The 20,076-nt window shown below is 35.1% G+C and overlaps 1 protein-coding gene across 5 annotated transcripts in view; it reads left to right on the top strand.

Moving 5' to 3' along the window:
* The window catches only part of DMXL1 (Dmx like 1), a 137,916-nt gene that overhangs the window by 71,730 nt on the left and 46,110 nt on the right, over window positions 1–20,076 (top strand). For 3 of the 5 annotated variants that reach the window (XM_070233202.1, XM_014730725.3, XM_014730724.3), the window contains 5 exons: window positions 2,733–2,809; window positions 4,969–5,096; window positions 5,594–5,842; window positions 6,180–6,293; window positions 15,107–15,285. In XM_070233202.1, the coding sequence (XP_070089303.1) occupies window positions 2,733–2,809; window positions 4,969–5,096; window positions 5,594–5,842; window positions 6,180–6,293; window positions 15,107–15,285 (747 nt within the window). The remainder of the gene's footprint in view (window positions 1–2,732; window positions 2,810–4,968; window positions 5,097–5,593; window positions 5,843–6,179; window positions 6,294–15,106; window positions 15,286–20,076) is intronic. The other 2 variants (XM_001504549.7, XM_003362834.5) reach the window with 1 other exon arrangement.

Below are 20,076 nucleotides of genomic sequence, written 5' to 3'. Positions count from 1 at the left end.
TTATCAAGTTTATATTAATTTTGATCCACGCAAACTTCTGGTTGTAGACCAGGTTCATCTTACTTGTGTTACTTATACCCAATAGGGTACTTATGTTTTAATCGCAATGCTAGTTATTTATTCTTAATTTAGCCACTTTATTAAGATAAGCATAATAGGTATGTATGCAGATACATAAGTAATTCCTTTAACAGTTACACGTAGCCAAAAAGCTGATTGTTTATTAGAGATGGAAACAATATTTTGCTGTAAAAATACTGATATATAAGTAAAGTTTTCCTCTGTTAATATTGAAACATTACATATTTTAAGGATAATGTGAAATATTTTGCCCCTGTCATTCCACTGGGCTAAGCAGTGCTTTCTGAACCAGCTACTGCAGAATCACCTGAAGTGCTTGTGAAAGTTTGGATTCTTAAGTTCGCTCCAGACTTATTGAATCAGTCTGTGAGAGTGAGCCCCAAGAATATGTATTTTTAAGGAGTTCCTCATGCATAACTAATCATGTAGTTATCTAATCAACCATATCATCTTCCCATCCAGTATCACTCCACTTTATCTACTGTTAATATCACTTTTCATATTTCATCTTTACTCACCAAACATATTAAAATCCTTTAAAATATGACCCAATTTGACTGTTTTTGTATCTGGGTGTTTTTTTTCCCCTCATAGTCTATCATCTGGTTCTTGCCCACCTCGCAGGCTATGATACCACATCAGTCGATTTTCTGCTTCCCTAATGGTGGCCTTTCCTACAGTTTTACCCTCTTGGATAACCTTAACCCTTGTAATTTAGGTTTGCCACTTCTTTTCCTGTACTGCTCTGTAGTATAAATGCCCACATTGCATATTATTCAGTTAGGAATTTTATTTCCTTCAGACGGTACTCATTTTAGCCAAACTCTATTCTATATTTAACTTTAGTAATAAACATAACCCTAGTGTATCATTTTGCTTTCGCTGCTTGAGAACTACCCTGAAACATTAGTAGCTTAAAATAGCCATCATTTATTTTGCTCATGATTCTCTGGGTTGGTTCATCAGTTCTTCTGGTTTGCGCCAGCTGGGTTGATCTCTGGATATTTTCATTTGTCTTTGGTCTGCTGGTAGGTTGATTGGATTTTGGATGATCTAGGATGGTTGGCAGACTGTTTGTAGGGCTTTCAGGAGAATCCGGGTCATATGTGTCTCATCCTCCAGCAGGCGGGCCCACCGTATTAGTCTGGGTTCTCTAGAGAAACAGAACCAATAGGGGGTGTGTGTGTGTCCTTACCTAGGTTAAGCTTCTTCATCCTCAGATCTACTTCTGTTAATTCTCTTGTCATGCCATGTCAATTTATATTTTTTTATATGTCTATATGATATATATGTATGTATGTATAAAGGGCTTTATTATAATTGGCTCATAATTATGGAGGCTGCAGTCTGCAAGCTGGAGACCCAGGAGAGCTGATCCTGTAGTTCCAGTCCAAATCCAAAGACCTCAGAACCAGAGAGCCGATAGTAAGTTCCAGTCCAAAAGCCAGCAGTCTTAAGACTGAAGAAGAGCCAGTGTTTCAGTTCTATTCCAAAGGCAGGAAAAGACCTATGTTGCAGCTCAATGCAGCCAGGCAGGGGTTCCCTCATACTCAGCCTGTTGTTCCATTCAGGTCTTCAGTTGATTGGAGGAGGCCCACTCACTTTAGGGAGGACATTCTGCTTTACTCAGTCTACCAGTTCAGATGTTAATCTCGTCCAAAATCACTCTAACAGACACACCCAGAATAATGTTTGACCATATGTCTGGGCACCCCTTGGCCCAGTCAAGATGAAACACACAATTAACCATCACACCTACGTTATTTCACATAGTGGTTGCCGGGGTTTAAAGAACAGCAAGAGTAGAATTTAAGGCCTTTTGAGGACTAGATTCAGAACTCACATATCACTTCTGCTATGTCCTCTTGGTCAAAACAAGATACAAGGCCAGTCCAGATTCAGTGAGTGGAGAAAGGGACTCCACCTTTTGACTGGAGAAGCTGAAAAATATTTTGATCATTTTTGCAATCTCTCATGCATGGTCTTTGCTGTCTTCATTTATATGATGATATCCTTGATTTTTATTCATACCATGTCTTATTGATAATTGAAGGAGAAATAGAGATTTTAATCTATTGCTCCCTGTTTTTATCTACATAAAAGACTGTCATACTTCATAATTAGATCAAGAATCTAGTCTTTTAATAGTCTATTCTAGTCTACTTTCTTACCTAGGTTAAGCTTCTCCTTCATCCTCAGATCTACTTCTGTTATTTCTCTTGTCATGCCATGTTTAGAACCTTCTCTTCCTCAGTACAATGACCTGTGCTAGATGAACTGTCATTTATAAGGCTGAGCTTCTTCGTATTTTGGTTGAGGAAGAAGCAGCCTGAATCTTGGAGGGCTTGCTTTTTAATGCATCGCTTATGCACTACTGAATAGCTAACATCTGTTCCCATTTGCTCTTGAAACAGAAATTAGGTAGCAGGTGTGTATTTTATAACTTCTGCCAAAGACCTCAATATTTTTTCTTTAATTTGTCTGTAATGAGATCTCTCTAGGCAGAACTGAGTGTTAGGGGAAAAAAAGGGAAATAGTTTATAAGGGCATAATAGTTTTTTCATTTTTTAAAAATGCTGATTATATTAGATCTTGATAAAAGTTACATTTTTAAAAAGTTATACTTAAAGTAATTTTGTCTTTTTTTCCAGGTATATGTAATGCATACTTTAGCAGCCTCACTTTCTGCTTGTATTTATCAGTGCCTTTGTGGTAGTCATAACTACAGGTAAATGTCTTTTTTGTGAAATTTTAAAATGCTTGCAGTAATCGATAAGGTTTCAGATTTTATATGCTCTTGCTGTAGAAAACCTATACGGCACTCCACTTTAAATAATGCAAAAGCATGTGACTAAGTTGTGAGTACTTTTTTTATCTTTGAAATTTTGGCTTATGCCTTTATGGCAAATAAATCACAAGTAAGCTCTTATCAATATAACTTATTTAGCAGCCTTTTAATGATCGCTGCCGAATACTAGACGTTGTGATATTTAGCAGCCTTTTATTGATCACTGCCCAATGCCAGTGTGATGCACTGAGATAAGGTCTCCTTCCTTAAGGTCAGTCTAGTTAGAGACAAACGTGAACTGATAAATGATGTGTAACATGGCATTTTACTTGAACAAGTACTATAATATGATAGTAAAAAGCTCAGGGAGCACAGAGGAGGGAGTGGCTGACTTGGAATTGAGAAAAATTTTACAGAAGAGTTGGTGTTTATAATTTTTCTCTGTATGTCCTAAGGTTTCACTATGATTTATCTAGGCTTTTTAAAAAAAATTATGTTTGACACTCTCTGTCTGTCTTTATCCTTGAAATTCTCTGTCTTTATTTCTCCAAATATTTTAGCTTCTTTCTTCTATTTCCTTTCCTATTAGACAGATATTGGAACTTGTGGGTCTCTCGTATTTTTCTTTTAGCTTTCCTCTCATATGTTCCTTTTCTTTATTTCTGTGTCCTTCATTTCAGGAGAACTACTGGCTTCATTTTCCAGACACTAATTCATTCTTCAGCAACGTCCTGTCTTTTATTTAGCCTATCTGAGGTTGTGATTTAGAAATTCTGTTTTTAATTTTTAAGATCTCTGTTGATTTTAATAGCCACTTTTATTTTTATAATTTGTGTCTTTATTTCTTGATATCTTTTTAACCTCTCAGTGTAAAGCACTTTCCCTAATTTTCTGATAAGTCTGCTGCCTCAGGTACAGGTGTTTCAATGAGTTTGTTGTCTCTTACGTGATGTCAGTCTTCGTTGGTGTTGATTTTTGGTTGTCTGTTTATCTTACCTATTGAATTCTCCCGTGGGTAGCATCAGTTTACTACTCTGGTTATGTATTCCCAAGGTAGCTTCAGCTTGATTTCTTTGACCTTGGTTCTTCAACTCAAGAGTTCATTTTCTTGTTACTGACTGTGGCTGTATTTCCATCAATGTGTTTTTGTCTTATCGTTTCCATAGGCTCACTGTAGCGGGGGGGATTCTTTTTTTGTTCGTCTGCCATCTTAAAACTGGAAAGTAAAGCAAGAGAAAGTATTTACAAATGCATCAAAATGTTATGACTAGTAAGACTTGCCAATCAGAACAGATCTAAACCAATAAATGTGCTAAATTTAAATATTATATCAATTTGCTTAACGTGATATAGGAATTTCTGACAGGATTTAAGAAAACTTTTTGTATCATTTTCTGTCACATTTATGTCAAGCTGCAAGTTATTTTGTTCATTCATCTGTTTTCTTAGTTTTAGCTTAAAGTGCCATTTACTTTAGGAGAAGCTTACTCTGAATTCCCAAATTGTGTGAAATACTCCTCCCTTTTGCTTTTATAGCGCTCTATACATAGGTTTTGTCTTTAAAAGCAATGTGATAAAATTATCTGTGTCTGATTCCCCCACCAGACTATAAATTTCATGGGGACAGAAACCTTGATTTTGATATAACAACCCTGATGTAGGGTAGACTAGCTGTTAAATATCAAAGTGAACCTAAACTGGCTTTGTTTTTGCGCAGATAACCTTGTTTTAAAGTTTGATATACCAGCTTGCTACTTGTGGTCAATAGTGATTTAATTTTCTCATTTGTACATATTCCGTCTTTCACTAAATAAATATACTTAAAACCTATCATGTGTTTTAATTTAGAAAATTTGTATATTTACACTTAAAGGGCACTTTCATATAGCACTAGACTATAGAGTACAGTACTTAGATGTAATAGCAGTATAACTAATAAACGAAAATTTGTATTTAAGATAACCTAAAAGGTAGATCTAAAATGTGGAAATATTGCATGTGAAATTCAATTTAGATCATTGTATATTATTATTATTGTTTTATTGTTACTATTGTAGGTTATTGTAGATTATTATTACTTAAGTGTTTTCTTCTCTTAGTTCATTTCAAACGAATCAGTTTACTGGAATGGTGTATCAGACAGTACTGCTTCCCCATCGACATTCTTTGAAAACAGGAAGCTTAGATGAAGCAGTAACTCCCAATACGTCACCAGCTCAATGGCCAGGTACAAATAATTTAAATATGTATGAGTTTTTTGTTAGGCTTATTGAATTTAATCAGATGAGGAAAAATTAGGTTTAGTTTGGTTTTGCTGTATGATAATCATTATTAAATATTGTTAGAATCGATACCAGTTCAGTATTCACCACTCCTTACAAATTATGCAGTTACTTAACCTTAGTATTTCCTTGATCATTATGCTAAATAACTCAAATGTTTTGTTGTATGACTTTTTGTAATTTTGCTTTTATCATATAGAAAAACATTTGTTATGGCAATTAAATTTTATCTATCCAATTTGAATCATATTACAGATTTTCAGTGTTTCTTTAAATTGAACAAATAGCTCAACATTCGTGCATTAACATAATAACCTAGTCTGTGAATCTGGAGAAGAAAATGTTTTAATCCTGATGCAATAAACTTTTTTCAGAAATTGGAAAATGTAGTTAATTTTTTAAATTTATTGTCAATGGTAGCTCTGTTTGTTTTTTGTTCTAGGAATAACTTCTCTAATTCGACTTTTGAGTTCTTCTGGTGAGGAAGCCCAGTCTGGGCTAACAATCTTGCTCTGTGAGATTCTCACAGCAGTGTATCTTAGTCTGTTCATCCATGGCTTGGCAACACATTCTAGTAATGAACTATTTCGGATTGTGGCCCATCCTCTAAATGAAAAAATGTGGTCTGCTGTATTTGGTGGAGGTGCGCATGTTCCCAGCAAAGAACAGACACAGTCAAAAGCTTTACCTGGTTAGTTTTTAACCTGTTTTATTTTATTTTATTTTATTTTAAGGCTGAAGCTTTATTTATTCATCTGAATCATTTTGTCATCTGTAGTTGCATTTTAATTTATTCACAGAAAGTTCTTGTTACCATTTTCTTAAAGCATGAACAAATAGTTTTTATGGTGAAAATAGTTTAAAATTTCTGGTGCAATTTTCAAACTTTAAGATACTTATGCACCAGTGATTAGAACTATCTAATGTAATTTTCTTTTACTATTGAAATTTTCATTTGTTTTAACATATACTGTAACATTGGTTTTTGTTCTATCCCAAATACAGATTCTCTCTTCTTTCTTTGGCAGGAAGGCACTTTGCTATGCCTAGCCCCCACCAGGTAGTGGTATTCTCCATGGAATGTGTGGGCTTTTCCAAAGCTCTTTCAGCCATCAGTTCTCATAGCCCTCCCAGTCTTGCAGGCAAGATATTAGCTTTAGAAGTAGGCTTTTACAGTTCAGCTTGCTTTGTGTTGTTTTGGAGGGGTTGGGGTACAGTGGGCCAGTTTTGTTTTGTTTGGCACTTAGAAAATTGAGAAATTTCCTTTAATCAAGCCATATTTTTGAGTTAAAACTATGATTAGCATTTTAGAAAACATCTCATTTTTAATTCTGCTTTTAAATTCTCTGTTTTGATGTCTTCTATCTCCTAGACTTTAACGTATTTTTAAATGTGTAGAAAAAAGGAAATGTCAGTGCTAATCACGGTAAATCAGCTTATGGCTTGAAATGACTGGAAAAACATTTAAAATGAGGCTGCTTTATGTGTTACATATTATAATTCTGGCCATTAGGGGTTTTGGATTTCTAAGTGTTTGTAATACTATGAAAAGTAAATATTTTAAACAATTGTATCCCCCTTTCTCAACTTTCTAATATTGAAACTATATGTATTATATTTATTTAAAGATTGAAATACCAAGCTTTTTTGACCTGAAAAGAATCTTTATGATGCTTTCTGCCTTTCTGTTAAGTTTTCTTTTTGTAACTTTATTATCCTATATGTGATCATCTTGGTTTTCAAAATTTTTAAAATATTTTAATTTTCATAACATCTGTTTTCTAATTTTTAAAGAATAATTTCCTGTGCTTTATTTTCTTATATCAATAAAAAAAGGAAAAGACTAACTTCTTGTGAAACTTACCTTGGAATATATACTTAACTTCAGATATCTGAATTTAATTGAAGAAAGTCTAAGAGTAAGATATATAGCTCAATTGAGATTAGTATTACATAAATAATTGGTAAATTCATTTTGGCCCTGTTTTTAACGTATTCTAAGAGAAAATCTGTTAAGACCCTGAACTTGTTAATGTGACATGTTAAAAAGGGATAAATTCTTGCTATGGAATGTCCACATAGCTGTAAAAAGTTAAAAATACATTTTTACTAATCAGTCAGCAGGTCTCAATTTCAACCAGTTTTGTTGAACACAGATAGGTAAAGAACCTTACTCGAAGACCAGGTTGTTCTTTGTTTAACCAATTAGATTTAGTTGTTCTAGGCAAAAATACCATTATGTAAATTATTTTTCAAGGACTGTCATAAATACCATCATAAACTATATCCCACTGCTTATCTAATCCTAAATAATCAAAGTGGCCAAAAATTATCTGCATCTATACCTTTACCCTCTTGCATTGGGACATTGTAGTCAAATAATGTAGAATACTTAAAATATGTGGTTCACTTAGTGGTAGGGCTGGATGTAGCCACATCCAGGTTATGTGATGCTCATCTGTCTTTGAGAACCCAGAAACTATTCTGAACACACTCAGTCGTGGATATAACTGAAGGAGCATTCACAGAAAACAGGAATGATGTGATTCATCAGTTTGCTAACCAGAAAAAAGGAGTATTCTCAGTGAATGATGCAGCCAAAGGCCTGCTGCTTCCAAAGCTGGTCTAGTTTGAGAAGGCGCAAGTAGAAAAAGAAAGAAATAGGAAAAAAGGGAGGAGGGAGTGAAGATAGTAGATAACAAAGGCAGTAATAGTAATTAGAAGCAGCGGTCCTGTGAAGCAAATCAAATGACAGTTGGAGAGAGAAAATCGGAGAACAGAAAATCAATGAAGGGACAAGGGACAAGAAGGAGCAGCTTTCAGTATATGGCAAAGGTCTGAAATCTCAGTTTTTAGCACACCAGCTAAAGTAGCACAGCAGCCTGATTAATTTTAGGTTGTAAGTTAGCATTGCTGTTTGTTTGGATTACTGCTAAACACAATCATGATGTCCCAAGAGTCTAATGGCTTTAGATAATATTCAATTGTTGACCAAGGGAATAAAATAATGTGTTTTAGAAAAGTTGATCTGAATTCAGCCAAAACTAATACATAGTTTTTGGTATCTAAATTGGCCAAATGAAAACTGACAAGTCTGGAATATTTCATTTCACTGACAACCTAATCAATGTCAAAGTATTGTATATTGAAGATGAAATACATGCTTAGAACCTAAAAATCTGTCTTTTAAAAAGTGTTTTCATAAACTTAGTGTTAGGAGAGGAATTTAAAAGTCACCATTTGTTTTCCTTTTCTGTGACAAATTCTGATTTTAATTTTCTTTGTGGTAATGAACTCATTAACTAAATTACATTTCTCTCTACTTGTCTGTTTTATACTTTATTAATTCTTTTAGTGACATAAAATTTAAATGTGACTTAACCTTTCTAATATAAGAAAATGATAGATGGTTTTTATTAAACTTTAGCTTGACATGTTATAACAAAAATGATAATATACATAAATCAGTAACATTTTTAAATCAAATTTAATTTACTTTGTGAATTCCACATCATGTGATAATGAAGCATTTATTTTTTCTAATTAATAAAAAATGTAGTGCAGGTGTATGTTCATGGAGTTCTGAATTATTCTGTTATGATTAATTTTTAAAGAAGAAATCAGCTAAGCAATAGCAATTTTTGAAAAATTACTTTTTTTCTACCAACAGTTAGAAATCCATACTTTTGCTTTTTATTGTATATTGTAAAGCAAAACAAAATATTTTAAGGATTTTTACTATATTTTGTAATAATATTTGCAGTTATAAGAACTGAATTTTCAATTTTTATCTTGATAAATTTATAGTACTGATTTTTATGTCTTCAAATTAAGGAATATAATATAAAATGTGTATTTTATTTGTGGTAAGCATGTCATATGTTTTTTTGTTGTTGTTGTGAGACTGTTAATGATGTTCTTGACATTTTAAATTATATTTTCGGCTTCGAATTTGATAATTTATGTTAAATATGGATCAGAAAATCCAGATGTTTTGCTTTTTGCCATAAAACTTGTATAAAAATAGAAATTTAGTATTCAGAGTTTAGTGATTATACATGTCGTTGCTATCATTTCTTTAGCAAAATAGCAACATTTCTTGACCAGAAAAGATAAGACTACAGCATATTTAAAATAGAAAACAAAATCAGCTATTTAAAATATAGTTAATATGCCAAACACTTAACTGGCTGGTGAGCCACAAAATAACTAGTTTTGCTGGAAAAGAGAATACATTTTTTGTTAGAGTCCTTTGACAGACTTTTCCTTGAGGGCCATATAATCGAAGTTGTAATTTAAAGTTTAAAAAGCATTCTATTCATTCATGTAAAGAACTACTGGGGAAGGCAAATTCTTAAATAAGAGTGGTGAAAGCATAGAAGGTAAAAGAAACACTCTAAGAAATGCACATATATAAGTTTTTACAGATAAGTATCTTTTTATTTCACTGCTAAAGCCCGATGCCAAAGGAAAGAACCTAAAAAGAAGTGAAACATCTCAGCTGTCTCACACAGTATTTCTTACTGAGGCTAAGAATGTGATCTCTATTTCCAACCCTGTTTTCTAATTTTTCTGGCAGTCCTCAGTGCTGCAGCGAAATAATGTTAGCTGATTTTCTCCATTCTAGTATTTTTTTGTGGTAAAAAACACGTAACATAAAATTTACCACCTTAACTGTTTATGTACAGTTCAGTAGTGTTAAGGTACATTCACATTGTTGTAAAACAAATCTCCAGAACTTTTTCATTTTACAAATGTCAAACTCTATACCCATTAATCAGCGGCTCCCTCTTATCTCCTCCCCCATCCCTTGATAACCACCATCTACTTTCTGGTTTTTGTTTTTTTTTAAGATTTTATTTTTTTCCTTTTTCTCCCCAAAGCCCCCTGGTACATAGTTGTATATTCTTAGTTGTGGATCCTTCTAGTTGTGGCATATGGGATGCCGCCTCAGCATGGCCTGGTGAGTGGTTCCATGTCCATGCCCGGGATTCGAACTGGCGAAACCCTGGGCCGCTACAGCGGAGCTGGCGAACTTAACCACTCAGCCACGGGGTGGGCCCCTACTTTCTGTTTCTTGAATTTGACTCCTTTAGATACCTCATATAGGGGGAATGGAACAATATTTGTCTTTTTGTGACTGGCTTGTTTCACACAGCATAATGTTATCAAAGTTCATCTGTGTTGTAGCTTGTGACAGGATTTCCTTCCTTTTTATTGGGTGAATAATATTGCATTGTATGTATATCCTCTATTCAAACTTTTAATAAATTTGTTGAGTTTGAGCAGAAATCTTATAGAAGATCCATATTGTTGCCTTCAGACTGATTGAAAAGTAGTACTCTAGGTCAGTTATCTCCAGACTTTTTTACATAACCCTATCCATGAATGATGCTTGAGTAAACTCCCAATATATACATATTTATTTATTTATAAATACGTGTCCTATTGTTGACAAATAGGACACGTTTCTTCATCTTCCCTTTCCCTCTGTCGTCCCCTCTCTCCCTGCCCCTTTCCATCTTCTTGCTTCCCCTGGTGCCTTCCTTCCCTCCACCCCCTTCCCTCTCTTCTCCTTTTCCTCCACTCCCCCTGTATTTCTCAGTTCTTTCCCCTTCTTCCCCTTTTTCTCTTCTTCTCTTCCTCCTTCACCCCTTCTACTTAATAAAAAAAATAAATCTAAATAGAAGTTGTAATAGTTTCCTTCTGTGCTCCAATGAATCATTTTGAATACCAAGTACCTTGGAGACTACCTTGCTCTGGTTTGGAGACAAATCACTACTTTCTATTAAAATATTCTTCAATTAAATTTTATGGATTTTTATGAAGCAAGAGCAAGCAAGGTATTGCGTGAGGTAATGATCCTAGGAAGAGCTTGAGAGTCAAACACTCTTGATAATATCACCTGTCAGACATTTTTTTATCATTAATTTTATTCTTTGAGGATTAAGAAGTATGTTAAATTCACTCTTCCTCTAATCTCCTGTTTTGGGTCTTTTCCTTTTAGAAATCTTTGAAATTAACTTGTAAAAATCATGTTTTACATATAATTTTGAGGATGTGTTTCATACTTAATTTGTATTCACATACATTTGTACTTCCTCACACTTTTTACCTGAGGTACCCCTAATGATAAAGGGAGAGTGACTATATATGTGTCGTTTAACGACAGGGATATATTCTGAGAAATGCATCATCAGACAATTTCGTGACTGTGCGAACGTCGTAGAGTGTACTTACACAACCTAGATGGTATAGCCTACTACCCACCTAGGCTATATGGTACTAATCTTAAGAGATCACTGTCAGTATATGCAGTCCAATGTTGACCAAAACATCGTTATGCAGCGCATGACTGTATACATCTTAGGAGACCGCTTAAACTGAATTTATATTGCTGAAAGCAAGAAATAGATTTGAAATCTATTTCATCTTAAACTTAATGACTTTTATCTTCACCACATCGATGTTTCTTTCAATATAAAATGTTTTAAGTCATCAGTTAAATTATTTACTTTTCTCCCCGCACTCCCTAAATTATGGAGCTAAATTTGAAGATCCAGGATGTTGGGGAGCACATTCCCTCTTTCTACTCTTCTTGTGTTCTTATGGGTGGAGTAATAATAAAATTGACACAAGACCAGATTAACAGAAGAAAAACTCAGTGTAATATCTACATATTGGAGATCGTAGAGGAATGATGCTCAGAGAGTGAACAAAGCAGGTAGTATATATATCTTTTATATAAAGAAACACTAAATTTGTGAGGAATGACAGGTCAAAGAAATTTAGGTTTGAGGTACAGAGTTAGAAATTTAAGCAGAGTTTAGGCTGAGGCAGTAAATTAGCAAACTTTGTTTATATAGGCTTCTTGACCCTGAATTTCCTCGCTCTGCTGATAAGGATGCAGGGAGAGCATCTTTCACATGGCAGGTGTATTTCCTGCTTTAAGGGGGAACAGAGACAGGAGGGTCAGAATGCCGTTTTTGCTTCTCAAGTAACTTTAATTCAAAGCAATCATTGTGCTGTTGTGGGATATTTTGGGTAGTCTGCCCTGGGCCCCAACAAGGCCAATGTGCCTCCTGAAGCTTCATGACTCTGGCACACTCACGAAGCCCTGTGCATATGGGTACCTTAGATTGAGAAAGAGAGAATGAGATAGTTTTGCCGGTTATTTTCAGGTCAGTTTTTAAAAGAAATATTTAAATCTAGGTTCACGTATTAATTTTGTTGTGTCTGATATAAAATGTTGAACTGAAAAAGTAAATGTTAACTTACTAGCCTTTCTCTTCTTATGTTTTAATTTTAATCAAAGCAATATATTTGTGTGGTAGCAAATCCAGTAGTACAGAAGAACTTAGGATAAAAAGCAAAGTTGTCTTTCTTATTCCTCTGTACCTCCCATGTCTATTCCTTAGATGTAACCTCTTATCCATTTTTTTTTCTTTTGAGTTCTTGTGGGACTTATTTCTGATCCCAAGAAAACCACTAAAGCATGTGCTTGGGGTGAGGATAGGGGTTCTTACAAGGGAAAGAAAGCGTATTTGCATGCTCAGTCTACTATCTTGACTGGGAAGCCCACTTTTAAAAAGTACCTTTTGTGAATCCAAAGCAGCTAAGAAATTTATTTTTAAAATATATGTCAGTACATGGTTCTGTCTTCTTTCCCATGCCTACAATAGTTTTTCTTTACTTACTTTCTAGCCTCTTCATGCCCCTTATAATTCATTAAGCTCTATATCCAAGTTCCTTTTCAGTTCTCCCTAATACTGATTATTTTCTTATATTACTAGTAAAGTAGCCACTTACCCCCTTACTGATGGAACAGTAGAGTCATTTTTTATCCAAGGAGTGTCAGAAGTTCTTGATATTTGATTATTAGCATTTTCAAAAGCAAAGAGTTGAGCACCCAGCAACTATAAAGTCTCTGTTGGAGTTCATAACCCAACATGATTGAAGCATAAAATTGTCTTAGATTTTGCTGCAATTTGAGGGCAAAAAAGAGGAAGCGTCTAACGTAATGACAAACTACGCATCATTTCTTATTTGCTAAGGAGGCATCACTCAGGTCCTTTTATTTATAGCATTCAGTGCTGTGAACCTGTTTGCCATTTTTCCCCCTATTGTCTTTGTTCATCAAAAGTGTTTTGATAAGTAGTTTTATACTTCTGTCATTGAGTCTGTAACTTTAAACATTTCCCCCCAGTGTGATTAAGTTCTTATTTTTATGTCGTGTGTCTGGGTTCAGACTGTACTTCCAAATGTTTTCTTTCTTTAAAAACCCTCTTATGTTTTCCTTTAAAAACTCTACTTTTTTATGACATACCAATCTTAGCAAAATCTATTAATTTAGCATTGTTTGTAAGTTTTATTTTTCCAGAGATCCCCTAAACTTCTCTGTCCCCCTGCCTTCTAATAATCTAAAAACAAAACAAGCAAAATAGTAATGTTAAAGTCAAATGATAAATTTATCTTAAACTATACCATTAATATTTTGAAAGGTAAAAAAACCTTTATATTCTAATTTTTTTGCTTGAGAATTTGGTAAAATCACTGTTTAAGTTTTAGAATGTATATAAATAGATGCAACAGGTATATTAGGAACGTGATTGTTGATTATCAATTGCTAATAGGAACAGAGGAAAAAATTATATATTTAATCTGATGGTTCCTTTTAAAGTCATTTGAAAGATTATGTAATAATTATACCACTTTTAGCGATCTAATCTGAGAATACTAATTTTATTTATCTTAATTTCCTTTTGTTTTGTAACTAAATTACTCTGTTAAACTCAGCTTGGCTGTAGCTTGATATAATGCATGAGCATGCTGTTTATGCAAGCTGAGTAGCTTCAAACAATAAAACTAAATTGTATTACAGCACAGATTTTTGCTTTCTTTGGAAGGTAAGTAAATTCCCTCTGGAACCATTGAAGGAGAACATTCGTGTGCTTGAATGTGGAGGTGTTCGCCTATCTATTAGACCATACCTGTGTCTGGGAGATCCTTGATTCTCTACTGGTGATTTGCATTTTGTGATTTGATGGATTTGTATAAGGATTTGTATTTGTTTAAGGATTTGTATAACTTGTTTTTCTATGCTAATACCTTCAATAGCCTAAGGTAAAATACTAAGAGAATACTAACTAAGTATTTAGAAGTTAAAACAATAGTTTGCATTTTCTCCCTCTTTATTATTCCATTGACAAGAAAATTCCTTCTCCAAGCCATTTATAAAAGTCTGGGGGCTGGCCTGGTGGCAGCGGCTCGGGGTTCCCGGGTACGGACCTATGTACCGCTTGGCAAGCCATGCTGTGGTAGGCGTCCCACACATAAAATAGAGGAAGATGGGCACAGATGTTAGCTCAGGGCCAGTCTTCCTCAGCAAAATGAGGAGGATTGGCAGCAGATGTGAGCTCAGGGCTAATCTTCCTCAAAAAAAAAAAAAAGTGAATCAGTTTAATTAAGTAGTTACAGTGTTTGAATTTTTTTAGATTTTGAATGAAAAATGTAGTTTTATGTACAGATAAAATGTCAAGTGATTAGTGAGGAATCTCATAAGTAGTGGTTGCCTTTAATAACTTTAACATCCCATGATATATTTTTTTTCTGTGATATTCCTAAAAAACAAAATAGAAGGATGTAGATAATTTCTTGTCGTGGTCTTAGCTAAATTTTGGGCTCATTTGTTGGCAGATAGTATATCTTGTTACCTACACGTACAATAGGTAAGTCAACATTCAGAGAGTGAGGGACAAGTTGAATAAAAGCAGAGATTGCTATACAGGGTGATTTTTGTCTCACTTCCTCTACCTATTTTCTTACCTTACTGTCATCATAGTTTCACTTTTTTGTGTGTACTTATTTGTTGTTAACCTAAGGTCTTATGTAAAGATAGGTGAAATCAACACAATGAAAATAGTACTTTAATAATACTTCACTTTGTTTTTAATAGTTTCTTCACTAGTGGAAGAAGGAGAGAAACAGAGCAAACGTTTTAGGCCATCAAAAATGTCTTGCAGAGAATCTGCCCCGCTGACCTCTTCCTCACCACCAGTAAGCCAGGAGTCACTGGCAGTCAAAGAGAAGTTCATCCCACCTGAGCTCAGTATCTGGGACTATTTCATAGCCAAGGTAATAAAAGTGCTATTCAGATCAGTATTTATGTAGTTAAATGGAAATGAAATTGTGTAAAATAAGTGTAATTGTTGGTGTTTCAAAATATTTTCTCACTCTAGTGTAGAAAATTTTTATTTTATCAGGCTATGTTACCAAAAAATATTCTCTAAAATATTTTGGCTGTATTTCCGACCAGTTTTTAAGGCTATTGTTTGATAAATTATGATTTTTGCTTTTCTTTTGAAGTAAAGTTGATATACAGTATTGTATTAGTTTCAGGTGTGCATCATAATGATTAGATATTTATTTACATTACAAAATGATCACCCCGATAAAATAGTAACTGTCATCATACAAAGTTAATACTATATTTCCTATGATTTTTGCATTTTCAACAAAACACAATTCTTAGTAAGTTGAAAAGATAAATTGGTTAAAACCTTAATGCTAATGTACTTGATAGTAGTTAAGGAATCAAGGCTGCCAGAAGTAAAAGTGCCATCCATACTCTCATTCCTTTTCTATACTACAGGCAGTCCTGCAATTCTGATATAGACAAGTTTCAGTTACCACTGGTTTAGTTAAATAACATCAGTCCCTCAACAACGTGGTTCAAATTTAAGTTACCACAATATGTTAAATGTGGGTAATAATAAAAAGTACAGATTTCCTTGCTAGCTCTTTATTCCACAAATCACTATGTAAATAGTGGATGCACCACATGATCAATGACCAGTCACAACAGTTCTTTCAAAGTTTGTTGGTGATTGGTTATTTAGTACCTGTTATACAGTTCATACACAAGACAGAAAAGCATGTAGTTGTCTTGCCTCCTAGTCTCTGAATCCAAGTGACATTTTACAAAGTTGGATAATCACAAGAGGGAAGTGACTAACAAAGATGGAAGTGCAACAAGAAAATGAAAAGTGATAGTACTGGAAGTGAAATTCAAATCAAACGTAAAAGAAGTTATAGAAAAAATAGCTAACTTCAGGAATATTGATGTTGCTGTCGTTTGGGAGACTCTAGATGTGCAACCAGAAGAACTTTGTGAAGGCCAGATTATTAAGATAAATGAGGAAGGTGTGACAGGATGAAGATGTTCCAGAGTGAAAGTGGTAAAAAAAACTTCATATTAAAGGGACTCTGGGGAGTATTTCACAACATTGAAAGCACAAAGAATAAAATCTTGAAAGCTGATACAAACTTGAAAGGAGTATGATAATTTGTAAGGATTAGAAAAGATGCTTGCTTTGTATCCTAAGTTATAGAATTAGAAGAAGGCAAGTGCTATTCAAAGTATTCTTGACAAATTTTTTACAAAGAAATAAAACACTTTTTTTTTTTGAGAAAGATTAGCCCTAAGCTAACGTCTGCCACCAATCCTCTTTTAGCTGAGGAAGACTGGCCTTGAGCTAACATCTGTGCCCATCTTCCTCTATTTTATATGTGGCATGCCTGCCACAGCATGGCTTGATAAACAGTGCATAGGTCCACACCCGGGATCCAAACCAGTGAACCCCGGGCCGCCAAAGTGGAATGTGTGAACTTAACCACTGCACCACCAGGCTGGCCCAAAAGTAAAGCACTTTAATTCTCAATGTTTCTAATATTTTAATTACAGTGTACTAAATAAATATGATTTTTACTATGTTTTTAATTTCCCTATACATTTATAGCTATACATTATAGAGTTTTTAATGTTCATTTCCCTGTGAATTATAGTTTTTAGTGTTTTGACAAATATTTTTAACAGTCACAGAACATTTGTAATTTTTCCTTTGATTATTAAGATTACTTTGCCTGATTTCAGCTTGCATGGTCATTTTTACATTCCTGCATTACTGTGAAAAACAACTGCCTGTATATATCTTCTGCTTCTCCTGTGATCAGCCCTCATTCTCAACTTCTGGATGTTCTCTTTACTTCCTAGTATTAATTGACACCTAACTATTTTCTGATGACACTGATCCCACTGGTCTGTTAAGCAGTGGCTTTTATTTTTCTCCTATCCTACACGCTTCAGGGTAAAGAAGGGTGTTTGTATCTCCTTGTTCCTCATTGCCTTTTGCAGTCATTCATTCATTCAACAAATTTTTATTCAGCACTTTATTTATCTGGGAATATCTTTATTTTGTCTTCATTTTTGAAGCATAGTTTTGCTGGATATAGGATTCTTGATTAGCAAGGCCATCCTTAGCTGTCTTGTTCCTTGATCTTGTTAAATTTCTAGTTGGTCTGCCCTTGCCCCAGTCTGTATCACAGCCACAGGCTAGTTGAGATGTTAGCCTTCCCTAATTGTTTGTTAATGTGATTTCTGTTGTTTTTGACAATGTCACTGGCATTTTTTTTTTTTTTTTTTGAGGAAGATTAGTTCTGAGCTAACATCCACTGCCAATCCTCCTCTTTTTGCTGAGGAAGTTTGGCCATGAGCTAACGTCTGTGCCCGTTTTCCTTAACTTTATACATGGGACGCCTTGCCACAGCGTGGCTTGGTAAGTGGTGTGCAGGTCCACACCCAGGATCCAAACCAGTGAACCCCGGGCCACTGAAGCTGAGTGCGCAAACTTAACTGCTGCGCTGCTGGGCTGGCCCCTGGGGTAGAATTTTTATTAAACTCAGCTCCCTCTTGCCAGGCAGCAGAGTTCTTAGTCCTCACAGACTGCTTTGAGGGCCCCCATAGAACAACTGCAGCACAGAGTGGCAGGGATGGGGCTGGGAGTAGCCCCTGGCCAAAATGGCAGATTCTCACTGTTTTACCAGAGATTCTGTAAATTTTTCTTGAATAAATGCTTCTCTATGTGCTATATGCATTTGGTCAATTTCCAATGTCTTTATATGCTTGTTTTTGACAACTTTGTCTAGTTTTATTATTACTTTCTGGGGAGAGGACTTGTCAAGCTCCTCACTTAGCTGTTCCAGAAGTTCTACCCTCCTCACTCTGTTTCTTTATTGGGCTTCCTTAGACCCAAGATTTTTTTTTTTTAAAGATTTTTTTTTTTATTTTTTCCTTTTTCTCCCCAAACCCCCCCCGGTACATAGTTGTATATTCTTCGTTGTGGGTCCTTCTAGTTGTGGTATGTGGGACGCCGCCTCAGCGTGGTTTGATGAGCAGTGTCATGTCCGCGCCCAGGATTCGAACCAACGAAACACTGGGCCGCCTGCAGCAGAGCGCGCGAACTTAACCACTCGGCCACGGGGCCAGCCCCTAGACCCAAGATTTTATAACTCTTCTTTTCAAATTTCCACATCTGCTTCTGCATCCTCAGTCTTAACTGATGACCTCATCTTTTTTTTTTTTTTCTTCTTTCTTTTTGCTGAGGATGATTAGCCCTGAGCTAACATCTGTGCCAGTCTTCCTCAACTTTATATGTGGGTCACTGCCTCAGCATGGCTGACGAGTGGTTTAGGTCTGCACCTCAGATCCGAACCCATGAACCTGGGCCACTGAAGCAGAGTGTGCTTAACTTAACCAATACACCCCTGGGCTGGCCCCTGACTTCATCTATAAAGTAATTTAAAAAAATAGAATGAGACAAAACTCTTTCATCATTCCATCATGAAGCTATAACTACATTTGCTCCCATCTTATTCTTTCCTTCTGTTATTATGAAGGAAGGGTCCTTCCTATCAAAGACTCCAGTTCTCTTCTGAATCCCGTCCTTTTCTTCTGTGCTATGTCTTCAATACTCTCCTCTCTATTGGCTCCTTCCCATCAGGACAGAAATGTGCTCTATCTCCCATTCCAAATCCTGCTTTGACCCCAAAACTTTTTCCAGCTATTATTGTTCCATTTCTCTGCTTCCTATTCTCATTCAGCTTTTCAAAGCTTTATACACACTTTCTTTCTATTACCTTAGGTCCCTTTTATACTTACCCATTGTATGACTTCTGACCCACCTACTCCACTGAAACTGCTGTTGTTGAGATTCAGGTGGCAGCCATGTTATCAAATATAACTGAAACTTCTTTAGCATCATCTTAGTTGACCTCTTAGCAATATTCAACACATGTGACCATTGCCTCCTTTTTGAAATACTTTTCTCTCGTTCTCTTGATGCCAGTCTTTTCTAATTTTTTTTTCCCTAACCTTACTATTTATTCTTTCATAGTCTCCTTTCCTCATCCTTCCTTTTCTACCTGACCTGTGAATCTTGATCTTCTTCAAGATTTGGGTTTTTGACCTTTAGTTTTTCTAATACCTCTCACAACTGAACTCTTCCTGTTGTAGTAAATGGCATCTTCATCCTTATAGTTGATCAAGCCAAAAACTCAGAAATCGTCTTTTTTCTCTCTTTCCCCTGCTCTCCAAATTTGCCCGCAAATCTGTTAGTGCTTTCCCCAGAAAATACTGTGAATCTGTTATTTCTCTCCATCTCCATCACAAACACCTATATTTAGACTGCCAACTCTTGCCTTAGTTACTGAGGTCTCCATTTCTACTCTGACCATTTGACTTTTCTCTCTTAAGAGAGTGGTCATAGTAATATTCTTAAAACATAAATCTCAATACCCATCCTCTACTTAAAACTCATTAGTGGCATTCCATTACACTCTTTACTATGACCTACAAATAGCCTACCTGATCTGTCATCTGCCATCCTCTTCAGACTTTCTCCCAACACTTGTCCTCTTGCTTCGGTAGGCTTCAAAGTACATTTTTTTCATAACAAACTCTTTCCCGTATTAAAGCCTTTCTACATACTATTGCCTAAAATGGATTGCTTCCCTCTTGTTATATGGCTTATTCCTTCTTTTCCTTTAGGTCTCACTTAAATGCCACTTTTCAAAGAGGCCTTTCATGAT

The sequence above is a fragment of the Equus caballus genome, chromosome 14 (assembly GCF_041296265.1).
Source record: "Equus caballus isolate H_3958 breed thoroughbred chromosome 14, TB-T2T, whole genome shotgun sequence".
Taxonomy (NCBI): Eukaryota; Metazoa; Chordata; class Mammalia; order Perissodactyla; family Equidae; genus Equus; species Equus caballus.
The sequence above is the reverse complement of the archived record's forward strand: the minus strand, read 5'-3'. Positions and strand labels throughout refer to the sequence as shown.